The sequence below is a fragment of the Daucus carota genome, chromosome 1 (assembly GCF_001625215.2).
Source record: "Daucus carota subsp. sativus chromosome 1, DH1 v3.0, whole genome shotgun sequence".
Classification (NCBI taxonomy): Eukaryota; Viridiplantae; Streptophyta; class Magnoliopsida; order Apiales; family Apiaceae; genus Daucus; species Daucus carota.
This window is the reverse complement of record NC_030381.2, coordinates 46,419,481-46,433,441: the sequence shown is the minus strand read 5'-3', so window position 1 is coordinate 46,433,441 and position 13,961 is coordinate 46,419,481. Positions and strand designations below refer to the sequence as shown.

Below are 13,961 nucleotides of genomic sequence, written 5' to 3'. Positions count from 1 at the left end.
GTAATGATATTATATCAAACATATATTTACTCCAGGGCCTGTAAAATGATCTGGTGATGAAATGCAAAAGTTTGCTAGGTACCCTATAGATTACTGACATTGTTTAACAGATCCCAGAGACCCTTTAATAGATCCTATAAAATAATTCAAAGCTCGCGAAATGATACTGTTAACAAAAAGAAAAAGTTTCATATATGTACTCACTTCACCACAGATATATTAGGGGTAGTGGAGAATCACTAGACATTTTTTACATTCCGGCCCTGTCAAAATTTAATAAAGAATCTGTCATCTATCTCTTTGATCAAACAATGATTATCCTAGAAGTGAGATCAACAAAGACATCTTCTTTACAAGGAATAGTTAAACCTCCCATAGGATGATCAAAGCCAAACTCTTCCTCTGCACGAACCAGCAGTTCTTGGAAAGAAGCATGATTCAGGACAGTTACAGGTACTACATAGCGTTTCTTTTGAGTTTCGCCCACATAAACGGCCACATAACCTTTTGGAACGCTATAAGACAGATTTTTACACCGCGAGTGCACTTTACTTGCTTGCTTCAGATTGGCAAACATGTGAGGCAAGTGAATTCCCATTATTTCTGAGAAATGTTAAAGACCTTTTTGCGATGATCTCTTCTGATATGTAATTTCAGTCTCGGAAAGCTGTACTCTTTGGTGAAGTGTGCTGCAGATATTTATAGTGTTACATATCTATTCTGTCTATGACTAAATATTCTTGCTGAGTCGTGCCTCTGCCCGTCTAAGTTCGTACTCAATTATTGAAAGGCAGGCGGCAATTTTTAACTTTGATTTTTCATCAGGACCTACCATATTAAAAGACTATATGGCATTCCTGATTTTATTGATAAATTCTGAATTCCACTTGCTTATCCAGGATAAGGTCACGATGTACTCTTATTAATATCCAGGAAAAGAACAAGAAAGTGGTAAAGATGCGGCCGTACACAGGAAAGGGATTGCAGGAGTCATCTGAATGGTTTTGGCTTAAATCAAATTCGCATGTGATAATGCATGATGCCTTAGTTCGCGTGTTGATCACAATGAAAAGAACTAATGCGCAATTAAAGTAGTCGTATTTTCTTCCAGATGTCTGTGAAAGTCAGTGACGGCTTCAAGAATTGATAAACCTTGTGAACAGATAGCACTATTTTCATTAACAGATGCTAAACTCTAATCTCAATTACAGTGAAGTTTGTCAAACTGAAACAAGTATGTATAGTTAGTGAAAAAGAAAGCATGACACTGCAGAACATACAGGATCAGAACCTTTTTTCAACACAATTTTAAGTAACATCATCAGATGATAGAAAGCTGGCTTGGTATTATAATTGATCTTATCAACAAATCGCCTAACATCAGCCCCACATCATTTTGATTGGACAATCATCTGTAACAAGCATGCACTCTGTTCTTGCATTATTTCTGGGACTGCCCATGATCCTCACATGCACAACTTGAATACTACTACTAGCGGATAGCCCCCGGTTTTGTTTATATTCTACCTATTTTTTAATACTCATTTTCGCTCTAAAATCAATAACGTACTGAAACGAAAATGCAAGGAAATGAGGATATGTGTTTCGTAGCTGGAGAGGATAAGCCCCTGAGGTAGCCCGAAGCATGAGAAATGTCCTAAAGCCTCTGTGAAGTTCTATCAAGTGATCTATGTCTGCGGATCTAATAATTAATATGCGTACGTGCATGTTGATTGATGTGCATGTTCTCATTAACGGCCATGCACCAGTGTTAGATCCAAGAATACATCAGAATTCATGTTAAGACCCATACCTTTCCAGGCAGTTTAACAACCTTCTCTTGCTGATGCACATGCCCAAGTGTATCTTTCTTTTTGTCTGAAATCAAAATCTATGTGCTGTTATTCACTCAGTTGAATGCTTTACACTCAATTTCCACTAATGTTGGCCAAATCAAGCAATATTCTTATTTCTACATTGTAATTATTGATTTTTCAGTTAATATTTCTGAACGTGCATCGTATAAAGATCTTTAATGTCATATCTGCAGATTTGAACTAATACCCACATGACTTTTCTGACAAACAAGTACCACAAGATGATTGGAATGTTTTAGTATATATTATCTTTGCTATGGATAATAAATTGTCAGATTTATACTGTGTGCCTTAGCTATTTGATTGAAACAAGTTGTGCCAAAAAGTAATGGACTCGAATCTGTGTAAGCTTATATATTGAGTTTTGCATGTTCAGATTCTAGCAGAGCTTTGTTTTAACTTTTAGAGCTTGAGTTTACATGTGATCCCTCCATCATTTCAATGTTTAAGAGACGCCAGCCACGATGGTAGTTTATGAAACTCTTAACTTCATAACTATGGCCAATATGGTAAATCAAAATGAGATTTTAACTGAGAGACAAACAGAAGACATCGCAGCATTTGACTAATTAACTGCAGAGTTTCACAGATTGAACCACAATTATAATTTGCAGAACCCTGTAACTGCGCTTGCAGATACAGCAGATGCTAACAAGAATTCCTCATGTGCAAGTTGAAGATTGTGCTAGCTTTGGCTACAATGATCAGGAAGTAAGCTATGTGCTTGTCAGGGTCTACTTTGGTCCTACAAACACGTTAGACGAGTCATGGGCAATAAAATATGAAGGCTCACTCAACAGATGTTGCCTAGTCCACCACAACTTATATATAAGCACATACTCTGATAAACAATTCACAGCTCCAATCTTGCATTCCCAAATTCATTCAAGTCAGAAACAGTGCACAGCTTAAATATCACAGAAAACTTCATGGGGATTCATTTTCCTGCTATGATTCTGCAAAGGAAGAAAGTTCAACAGCAAAGGTCTCTGAATAGGCTGCATTCGTGTTCTAATCAAGCTACAAATACAACAGCAGATGTTCCTAAAGGCCACTTTGCAGTTTATGTTGGAGAAACATATATGCATAGGTTTGTAATTCCAATATCATTCTTGAAGAAGCCTCTGTTTCAAGAATTATTAAAGAAAGCCGAGGAAGAATTTGGATATGATCATCCGACGGGTGGTCTTACAATCCCTTGCAGCGTAGATGCTTTCTTAAATGTTACTGCACTTCTGAATTAACTTGCAGTTCTTGATCAGTAGGTTTATAATCCAATTTTGTAAATTCAGTACAAATCTTTAACTAGTAAAATGTCATAATAAAATCTCATTTTATATGTACCTACATAATTTGGGTTATTCCAGGATATCTTCCTTTTCTTTAGATAATTAGTATTAGTAGATAATCAAGAAAAACCTTGAATATCAAGCCAAGCACATGATTTTGAGCAAAGATTAAACATGCAGTAGTTCATGAGAGAATAAACTTACCCACCAAAGTTCAAATAATCAAAAATTAAGGGCAAGTTTGAGAACAACATGAATAACCGTTGTTTCCAAATAGAAATGCCATTACGTTTTGTCCGGCTTCGTTCCTTGTTATTGTTGTGCGAGAATTTTCACAACTTTGCCTTCAGGATTGGCTTAGCATCATTTATATATGATGTTTTTTACTTTTTATATTATTTGTTGCCCTTACATTAAATCAATTTACTCCCTATATCTTATTTTTAATACCTAATTACTAAAATAAATCTCATGATATTTGTCTTCCTTTTCATCTAATTTTTTTATACAAATTGCACTGTTAACTATTAGATCACATAATTTTTCACGAATTACGGTACAAATGATGTCGACTTTGATGGAATTAATAAGTTATATTTTTATATAGTCAAGACTCAATACATATAGTGAATGAAGATGATGATAAAGTGTAGATTTATACTTTTTAATATATAAGAAATAAGAAATTTGTAAATAAGATTATTAAAATTGCATAGAGAGAGTAATTGCAGTATCTACAAAAGCTACTAAACAATAATATCAAATCTAGACCAGCTTTTCCTGATACGGCGGACTTCCTTTTCTTTTCTTTGTTTCTCTTAAAAAAAATTCGAGGCTTTAATCATTTGAGTATAAAAATTTGAAAATCGAATTATAGAAATTTATCGTCCTTGTTTGATATAAATTCAAAAATTCGGATAATTAATTGGACCATTATTTTTTAACCTATTTAAAGCCGATATATTGATAACATATAAACACATTTGTGTTTTCAATAATATCAAGTTTGACCATATTTATGTTTTAAATAATTTTTTATTCGTAATGATATTCTGATTATTTCATAATTTGTGTAAATTTAATATTTATATCTAATATTCCTTCCGTCCCAATTTATCTGACTTGTTTGACATTTTAGGGTCAAATTGACCAAATTTTGATTGATAATTAGTAATTATTCTTACACAATATTGAAAATCGAAAAAATACATTTTAAAGTTGAATAGATGTAGATTCTAATAATATATTTTTCAAATGTAAATTTCAGTCAAAGTTTGATCAAGTTGACCAGCTTATCACATCTGTGGATTCATCAGAATCTATGGAAATTTGAATTTTGAACAATGTAGTTTACGGATTTGAATGAGAAAAGAATCGTGTGATTCACAAGGTCTTCAATTATCCAACAAAAGTTGATACAAAATCAATATGTAAAAAATCTCACTACTAAAAAAATGATATTCGTTGTTTCAACGCTGTAGAACATGGCAAATGACTAAATAGAAACTAAGCAGTCTAGCAGATTTAATCTTTTATGATGAACTCAGTAAAGAGGTGATACTTCTGAAATAATCTTCACGACAAGGAATTGTCAATCCTCCCATAGGATGCTCAAATCCAAACTCTTCTTCCGTCCAATGTAATAATTCTTGAAACAAAGGATGGCTCAAGTATGATATCGGAATCACAAACCTTCTCTGAGTTTCCCCCACATAAACCGCAAAATGGCCTTTAGGAACATCTGTCGTGCCTCGGATCCTTGGAGACATGCAGACTCCTTTGGAGCTTCTGCTTAACGTCTGCTATCTTAACTGATCCGATACCCATGTCTAAACAAAACTTAAGGACTCTTCAATTTAAAAGAAAAATGAGAACAATTATATGTAGATAACTAATTAAAAAAGAATGTAGAAGCAATCTGAAATGTCATGCTATATATAGGATATGCAGGATATATAGCTGAATTTGGAGGATGAACACTAGGCTAGAGAAATTAAGTTGACAAACATATCAAGTTCATAAGTTGGAAAAAGATCACATGGTTTTGCCCCATTTGTTGGAGGACATTATGCCCTACCATTTTAACAAAGAGAACCACAACTTGTACCCATTTCTGTACTATTATAAATCCACATTCTATTAACCTACTGTTGAGCAGAAGGAATAGAGTAACAGAATACCCTACAGTTCCTTGTCATGGAGAAACAAGACATAAGTTGAGAAATTAGACAATATGTTGAATGTTTTATAACAGGAGAGATGAACTTAGAAGACTAGACTAGACTAGTGGCATATATATTAATTTGATCGAGCTTGTCTGCTGTCCAGAATTAGTTCAATCAATAATACCTGAACCTATCCACTCACTTTGCTCAACAATTTACTAATTCATGTCAACCATGACAGTCTGTTTCACTACATGAAAAGCGGCTAAATTCGAACCAAACTAGACGTTATATTCCCAACCTAGCACTGAACTACCTTGCCTGTTTCTACCTGGGGGTCAGTGAAGGAAAATGTATACACACTATACTGTAACCTGGTTCAAAATTGAACGTGCATGTTTCGTAAAACCCTGTGAGACATGGTCACATGCACGTTTATATTTTGAAATTTTTACAAAAGATGATAAGAAGGCATGGGGTTTGGTTTGATTAAGAAGGAACTTGATCGAGCAAATCATCTACCTAAATTAATAATGGTGATATTATTGATTAGTCCCGGTTGGTTCGATTAATACACTATACTATTTCTTGCATTCATGTTATGGATTGTCTGTGTCATCAACTACTTCACTAGCAAGTAGTAGCATATTATACTATGTGCTCATGTGCGATCGCTAGCGCACATGTACTGATGTACCTGTGGCCTCCACATGCACTATAGAGTTTTGTTAATGAAGTATGTGGTAGGCCAAGATAATTCTTCTCATAATTTATGTTTTTGCATATATCCAAGAAAATGTGTCTGTTGTTTGGCATTATTTTGTGCGAGGTGACTTTGGTTCTTCCAAATCCACATTTTCCTAATCACATCAGAATCGTAATTGTATTATCGCTTACATTGATCTTCCTTAACCACAATTACATTGATCTGAATGTACACGAACCAGTGGCGGAACCAGAGGGGATAGGAGATGCTAGAGCCCCCCTAACCTCAAAAATACAGTGTATATTTTTTTTCAGCCCCGCTGAATTTGTGATGTCAATATAATTTTATTAGCCCCGCTGAATTATAAATGTCATAGAGAGGGGCTTATTATAAAAGAAGAAAAGAAAAGACACTTAGTCTAAAGAGAGTCTAATTAACAAATACATTCAAACAGATACACTCGGAGCAACTAGATCATGCAAACTGTATGATGCATGCTGAGTACTTTGTGCATTAGAAAAATAATATAAAATATAGTTAAGAGGGAAAGTGTGCTCCTCATTGTTGAGGAAGCAAATAGAGCTCCTAAGTCTGCCTTGCACAATTTTATGCAAAGGATTTCTCTTGACTAGACTTGGAGTTGTTGCCAAATCAGTTACACAATTTTATCTATGATATGAGAGTGGAGATTAATCTGGACTTCAAAATATAGGAAATCTTTCTGTCATGATGGTTAAAACACAAAGACACACTGCTTATCCCTTAGTTTATCTTCTTGTTGAGTTAACTATGATTTTACCGGTTGTCATTGCTACTGTTGAGAGAGTTTTCTTTGCTATGAAAGCAATCAATACTTATCAGCGTAATAGGATGGAATATGCATGAATGAATGATAGTATGATGATATATATTGAGAAAGCTATTTTTGCAAGTATGTATGACGAAATTTTTTTCAACCCCCTACTTTTAGTCCTGGTTCCGCCACTGACACGAACTCTCTCCGGTATTAATGTAAATTAGTCCAAGCAGCTATTGTGATCACTAGCTAAGATAAAGATGGATTTTAATTCTTTTGAAACAGACATAGTTTTATAGGTTATATTTATTTAACATAAAAATAGAATAACGACTTACACTTTAGAATAGCTTAAGATGACAAATTTAAAAGTGAAAATTTTAAGTTGAAATATTATGAGTAGTTTTTCTGTTGTTAAAAATATAATAAGAAATACAAGTTGGCTAGCATTTGAATGATGAATATACGTTATTAGCTTTCATCATATAAAATTATAAAAAAAAAAACTTTCATCATTTCTTTGTGAGAAATTTAAACAACCTCCGGTAAACACACACACCACACAATATATATATGTATATATGTATATCTATATATAATGTTTTAGAACATTTTTAATAGAGTTGGCCGTTATGATGATTCGCTAAATTATACATGTAAGATAAAATGTGATGAACCTTTAACACATTTTGTATGGTTTATATTTATATTTTAAATAGCATGCGATTATTATTTTAAGTTATTATAAATAGAATGTATTGTTTGAATATGTCGATTGATAACATGTCATTTGCTACCGATCACTAGTGCTCTGATGGTTTGACAAGTCGTAGGAGCTCAGCTAAGGAGAGAGTATGGTTGGAGTATGATTTTCATAAAATTATCTATATTTTTTATTTTTCGTATATTAACTAATTTTTTAGTTGAAACTTTTTATGATTATAATCACTCTTATACAAATTAATTCAAATATTAACGGGCTGGTCTCATAAGTGACGAGGAGGGATGCATGTTCTGGTAACTATTCGTTCTCTCTTCTTTTCTTTTTTTTCATTTTTTTAGCTATTTAATTTTTATCAAAATATAAATGCTCTCTTAATATATAACATATGTATATTTATTTGTTGAAAAATTATTTAATGTGTTCGTAAAATAATATCAGTAGACCTACCAATGAATAAAGGCACAGCTACGTCAATGAGTATCATTGATCTCAAATAAGAACGCTAAATTAACGTGTAAAGGGGGGATTATAGTAGTTGGTGTTGGATTTGTTTTGTCAAACATAACTTTAAAACGTTTGAAATGTACAATGGAGAGACCGGAGCATGTTCTCTGAATCCCATTACAAATTTCACCAGCGACAGATCTTGATATTATTTAGATTAGGTTAAAATGCATCAAATTTCATAATTTCATACAATCTGTCAAATTTCATAATTGTAAGGTTGTTTTCAAAATATTTAGTCTAAACCCCCGAAAAAAGTACAAGTAACATAGTAACTTGATTACCAAGCTTCCTGCGCGCGATACATGCCCCCAGTAAATGGCCAATGTTGATTCTTTAGCTCATCACTTAGACCATTTCTCCCGCACAAAAAACATATCTGCAGTTAAGAAATTTCATGCACACTTTCTGAGAACAGGCTTATTCTTTTTCTATAACAATCTTCAAGCCAAGCTCATTTTCTCATACACAAATTGCATTCAAAACGCCCACTCAAGAACCCTAACAAATTTCTTCAATTACATCAACCCAACCACCCCATTACCTTTCAATACTATTTTATCACACTTTTGCAAAAATGGGTTGTATTCTTTAGCAGTCGAAACTTGCAGTTTCATGCATTTTCGTGGGGTTAGTATAGATACATATGCTGTATGTAGCTCTTTAACGGCTTCAAGTTGTAATAAAGATGTTAAGTTTGGGAAGTTAATGCATGCCCATGTCGTGAAATCTGGGTTTGCGTCTAGTGTGTTTGTGGGTAGTGCTTTGGTTCATTATTATGTGAAATTGTTGCTTATTAATGATGCAGCTTCTCTGTTTGATGAAATTCCTGTGAAGAATACTTGGTGTGTGAATGCACTTTTGTCGGGTTATGGGGAAGCTAAAATGTGGGGTGAAGGGCTTAAGTTAGTCCAAGGAATGCGTAGACTGAATTTGAGTTGTGATAATTTTACGTTGACATCTGCATTGCAGGCGTGTGCTGGACAATGCGCTATAAAGTTAGGTAGGGAGGTACATGCAAAAATGCTACGCAGTGTTTTTGATGTTGAACGTGATGTGTTTCTGCAAAGTTCTTTGGTTGAAATGTATGGTAAATGTGGATTAGTGGAGAAGGCTTGGCAAGTTTTTAGTATGGTGGGATATGAAAGGGAAGGTAAAAGAATGTGGGATGTTGTTTTATGGACTTCAATGCTTGGTGTGTATGGAAGAAACGGTAATCATAAAGAGGTGATACTATTGTTTCAAGAGATGTTGATGGAGGGGATCAGGCCAGATGAAGTGGCACTCGTCACGGTTTTATCAGCTTGTAGTCACACCGGTCAAGTGGATCTTGGAATTGAATATTTCAATTTTATGAAAAGCTCGGGTCTATCCCCAATGCCAGAGCACTATAGTTGCCTTGTTGATTTGTTTTGCAGGGCTGGTGAGTTGGATAAGGCATGGACACTTATTGATGGTATGCCCCATTATAAGAACGGCAAGTTCACTGTTTCTTTGTGGGGAGCATTGCTGAGTGCCTGTAGTGATTATGGGAATGTCTCTTGCGGTAGATTGGCTGCTCAAAGAGCACTTGAACTAGATCCTCAAAATGTTGGAATATATGTTCTCTTGTCAAATATGTATGCAAGGCATCAAATGTGGAAAGAAACTGATGATCTAAGGGATTTAATCAAAGGAACGGGGCTAAGGAAAGATGTTGGTACAAGTCGGATAGAGGTCACAAATTGAATTGAGGCAGTCGCTTAAAGTACTCTTTATTCAAGTTGGGTATCTTTCTTTGTAAGTATCTGCTTGGTATTCCGGTCGCTATCAAATTTTTGGAAAATGCTTGGTGTACAGAATTGTGTACAAAAGTTTGTACATAATGACATGTGGTGGATTTTAATCGGAATAGGCCCCCTGTATTCACATCAACAACCCCAATTAAAACATTCCACATCAATTGCCATGTCATTATGTACAAATTTTCTGTACACCTAGCACTAATCCAAATTTTTTCTTTGTGCAAGGGCGGGCAGGTGGTGAAAAGAGAGCAAGAAAAACAGCAAAGTGAATAACTGATCACTCCCTAAATGTGGCACTGGTGGGTGACATCTAGACACCAAGCAATATTATCAAATTGAGGTAGATATGCCCTTTTGAGAACTCATCTAAATTTAACATGCAAAATTATGTTGACTCGCTGATCAAGATTTAAGATGCCATACCAGCGGTAGAATGCAGGTAGTTAGTGTTATGGATTAAGTGTCAGTTGATTAGATGGTTGTTGTTAACCCCCGTTTATATGATACTAATTCTGAATACTGTTTGTATATGTATAGAATTTTTCAGCATCAATAGTTAAAGTTAATTTCTGCTTTGTTGCTTCTAACAATTTAATGTACTGAACACTAATCTTGGAATCATATTTTTACCGTGTCCCTACATTATTTACCAATGTCAGGTTAAGTAGATCTATGTTCCAACTAAATTTGTTCAATTTTTCAGTTAATAAGAGTACCTGGACATCCAGCTTAAAAGTATGCTGTAAACCTGGATTCACAAAGAGGTTGAAATGTTCTCTGACATAAGCAATACTGTGATTGCTCTTCAATGCATTGAAAATTAAACTTTCAAGCAAATAAGCAACCAAAATTTTGGAGATACAAACACTCCTTTCATCGTTGTGCTGACATGGATTACAAACATTTTTATTTGAGATCATTTTAGCAAGTGAACTTTTCAGAATTGATGTCTCACAATCAAGCATTCCAAAATAAAGTGAGACGTATTCAATTGTCCTCTACCAGTCACTAACCTGGTTAATCATATCAGGCCACCAAATAAGCATTCCAAAGGTAACAATTTTGCTCCTAAAAGTCTGATAGCCAATTCTATAATTTATTTTAGTTTCTTGACTGAAACTCTAACTTGGAGGTTTGGATTCTTCACTACTAGTAACAGGACCCAAATAAGGATTTGAAAGTACTAATTCAAAAATGCCAGCAGGATGAGCCTCACTTTTTTATAGTGATTGAAGAATTAAGTCTATACCAGGTGAAGTTTAATTGCCATAACCCTCCCCCATCAGGAAGAATGGGGTTTTACCCCTGTAACTTAACGTACTACTTACTACTAGCTGCTCCATATACAATTTATGTGTGACCTCTATCAAGCAAGCAGCTAGTTAGCTTATATTGAGATTTGATTATTTTTCAACTTAAACAGATTTTCGTTATATATAATTAAGTGCAAAGGTTACTAACAAAGTTGTATACACTATCTTGTCTCTGGAAATCTGATCATTATGGGCCAGGACTTGGATCTTAGCTGTGATCTACAATGTTTCTGTTAATGATATTAGTCGGATAAATAGAAATTAGTGTATGAGTTGATATTACATGGTTATTCTACAATGTAATGTGATTTTACCTGTTATATTGATAATATGAGAAGAAAAGAAAACCATATAATTCTAATTAATAAGGCCTTCTTTTAGTGCTTTTGTTTGGTAGCTACCCCATAGTGATTCCCCTGGATTCGTATTATATAATTCCCCTCTACACCCTAATGAACAAGATGTGCACGTGGATATGTAAAGACATTCAGAAGCATTGTTCTCCTAGTGTTGTGGTGTATACTGGTTCTTGATAGCAACACATTGCTCTGGAGCTGCATCAATTTTTGTTCAAGTATAACTGTAGAAATTATCTCAAGATACTCTTATAGCACGGGCATGTCTTTTTTTCTGACCTCACTCTGGTATAATTATACAACCAAGCACAACAAGGGTGTTGAATAGCTGCATTAAATAGAAACAAACCTTGTCCTTGGGCATGTTCTCTGTTATTCCTTTGTATGCTTTATAAAGGGGTCTTCTTGTGGTTTTTGATGGGTCATCTATGTGCTGTTAATGGTCTTCTCTATTATTGTTGCTCATGTCTTTTTTGCAGGTACAGAATCCTTATCCAAAATAAAAACAATAAAAAGACCATCTTTGTTATCTTCAATCTAGGTACTTTGTTCATTATGCTTCAATTATTTATTATCAGTAAAAACTTGTTCAGTTGATTTCCATTTGTGTTATCGGTCTCGTGTAACAATCAGCAAATATATATATATATATATATATATATATATATATATATATATATATATATATATAACTTATTTGAGCCGCAGTGTTAGTTTATAGTATCATGAATCATCATCCTTGCACAGATCTAGAGTTGCTGTACAGTTCCTTTTGTTATCTAGTATATATCCACCTTTAGTAAAATTGAATTATAAATAGGCACTGCTTAGCTGCCCTTGTAATATGCACTGAATCACAATTGCACATTAAGTTTAATCACATGCATACAAACTTTCCTATAACCTGTTTTGAAATTTGGATTTCAATTAAAAACTCTGGATTTGGTACAAGTAACAGTGTTTAAATAATCAAATACAAAGCTTCAATTAGTCTCATACTGGGTGAAATTCTAAGATGGTCGGGATAGAGTATGTCCTTTTTTTCATCATGACAACCTTTTCCTTGTAGTACATTTATTGATTTTGGTGTATATATATATTTTAGTATAAATATTACTCCCTCCGTCCCACTCATTTTTATACGTTTTTTTCACTGCTCGGCATGCACTTTAATGCTTCTATAAAGTATAGTTCTATAACTCAATTTTAAAATTTTATCTTTCTAGTGTTAAATTTTTATTCAGGAAAAAAAAAATCTTAATTTTAAGTTATAGAACAATACTTTACAAGAGCATTAAAGTGCGTGCCGACTGCTGAGTCCCTGTCCCCCAGTGTATACAATTCAGGGGGGATGGAGGGAGTACTATATTAAGCATGTAGTATTCTGAATAACGGCCTTTCTAGGAGTCGAGAAGTCTAGGATTTAATTATCTGATTCCTATCATGTCAAAGAGCAGTAATAGATATATTTGCTTCAATTTGTTTGGTTTGCTGTCAAGAAGAATAATTCTGTATGATATATATAGTACATGAATCTCATAACTGGAAATTTGATGACAGGCGGATTTATCCAAATTGTTGATTCTTCAAATAAACAGCTGCAAGTTTGGGCTCGTGGAATGTTTGTCGTCAAAAGGAACATGTATGAGTAGAACAAAAAGGTGAATACATATCTGTCGGACAACTCCATATCAAGCATTAACTCTGTTTAGCCATAGAACATGCATACACAAGTTTTCTCTTCAATGTGGTGCTCCTTCCAAACCAGTTCCTAATCAGATCATAACTGCTCTGTTTCTGCCTCCCATTTGATAGTTCAGTTCAAGGACCACATTCGGAGACTGGCCCAGAAAATTCTGCTAGTGGGTACAGATATTTAAAACAGGTACATACTTCAGCCACTAGGCTAGCTGGCCAGAAGTGATACTTAATAAAAGTTCAACGTATAAAATGATATCTGTATATGTGCACCATAAGGGTTTGTTCGTTGAAGGTGTAAAGTTAAACAAACATCCGGAGCCAGAAATCTTTTTAGAACCAGGAAGCTTAATAAAGAACCAAGACCTTGGCAACGTACAAGCTGTGTAAAGTTAAATTTCGGAGCTACAAGTACCTCTAGATTCTTACCGTATGTTTATATTGCAGCACAACAAGTACCTCTAGATTCTTTTCATGCCCGTGAACATTCTGATGTCGTATATACGCTCCAAGATGTATAAGATTTAGCTATCTTGAACCAAAAATGTAACTGTTGCACTATCGGTAAATATAATAGCTGCTACAATTGGTATCATTTCTACGTTGCAAATATATCTTGAAAGAAAACAGTGGCACGTTCAATTTTGGTCACGACTGAGTCCGAATAACTAATAAGTGTGACAGGAACAGGGATATGTTTGATGTGATTCAAATAAAGGTCTATACCCTTTCAATTTACAGTTATGCCT

At 34.3% G+C, this 13,961-nt stretch overlaps 3 protein-coding genes and 1 pseudogene across 21 annotated transcripts; 2 read left to right on the top strand and 2 right to left on the bottom strand.

The window, feature by feature from the left end:
* Positions 1 to 169: 169 nt before the first annotated feature.
* LOC108204866 (auxin-responsive protein SAUR24-like) lies at positions 170 to 746 on the bottom strand. The gene has a single exon (XM_017374519.2). It carries the CDS (start codon positions 596 to 598, stop codon positions 305 to 307), a length of 294 nt encoding a protein of 97 aa, XP_017230008.1. The 5' UTR covers positions 599 to 746; the 3' UTR covers positions 170 to 304.
* A 126-nt stretch (positions 747 to 872) lies between these two features.
* LOC108204865 (auxin-induced protein 15A-like) lies at positions 873 to 3,220 on the top strand. Its single transcript, XM_017374518.2, has one exon. The coding sequence runs from the start codon at positions 2,807 to 2,809 to the stop codon at positions 3,119 to 3,121; it is 315 nt and encodes a 104-aa protein (XP_017230007.1). The 5' UTR covers positions 873 to 2,806; the 3' UTR covers positions 3,122 to 3,220.
* A 1,325-nt stretch (positions 3,221 to 4,545) lies between these two features.
* LOC108204868 (auxin-induced protein 15A-like) lies at positions 4,546 to 5,198 on the bottom strand (annotated as a pseudogene).
* Positions 5,199 to 8,067: 2,869 nt separating this feature from the next.
* LOC108204864 (pentatricopeptide repeat-containing protein At5g04780, mitochondrial) lies at positions 8,068 to 13,855 on the top strand. 19 transcript variants are annotated; one of them, XM_064085732.1, is made up of 5 exons: positions 8,069 to 9,840; positions 10,071 to 10,185; positions 10,549 to 10,898; positions 10,999 to 12,055; positions 13,075 to 13,853. In XM_064085732.1, exon 1 carries the CDS (start codon positions 8,380 to 8,382, stop codon positions 9,787 to 9,789), a length of 1,410 nt encoding a protein of 469 aa, XP_063941802.1. In that variant the 5' UTR covers positions 8,069 to 8,379; the 3' UTR covers positions 9,790 to 9,840; positions 10,071 to 10,185; positions 10,549 to 10,898; positions 10,999 to 12,055; positions 13,075 to 13,853. The 19 variants fall into 19 exon arrangements, 18 of the variants coding, with proteins under 18 accessions (XP_063941806.1, XP_063941802.1, XP_063941805.1 ...); XM_064085735.1 differs by having other exon boundaries at positions 8,069 to 10,185; positions 11,005 to 11,097; positions 11,994 to 12,055; positions 13,075 to 13,850; XM_064085734.1 differs by having other exon boundaries at positions 8,069 to 10,185; positions 10,999 to 11,097; positions 11,994 to 12,055; positions 13,075 to 13,850.
* The last annotated feature ends 106 nt before the right edge of the window (positions 13,856 to 13,961 follow it).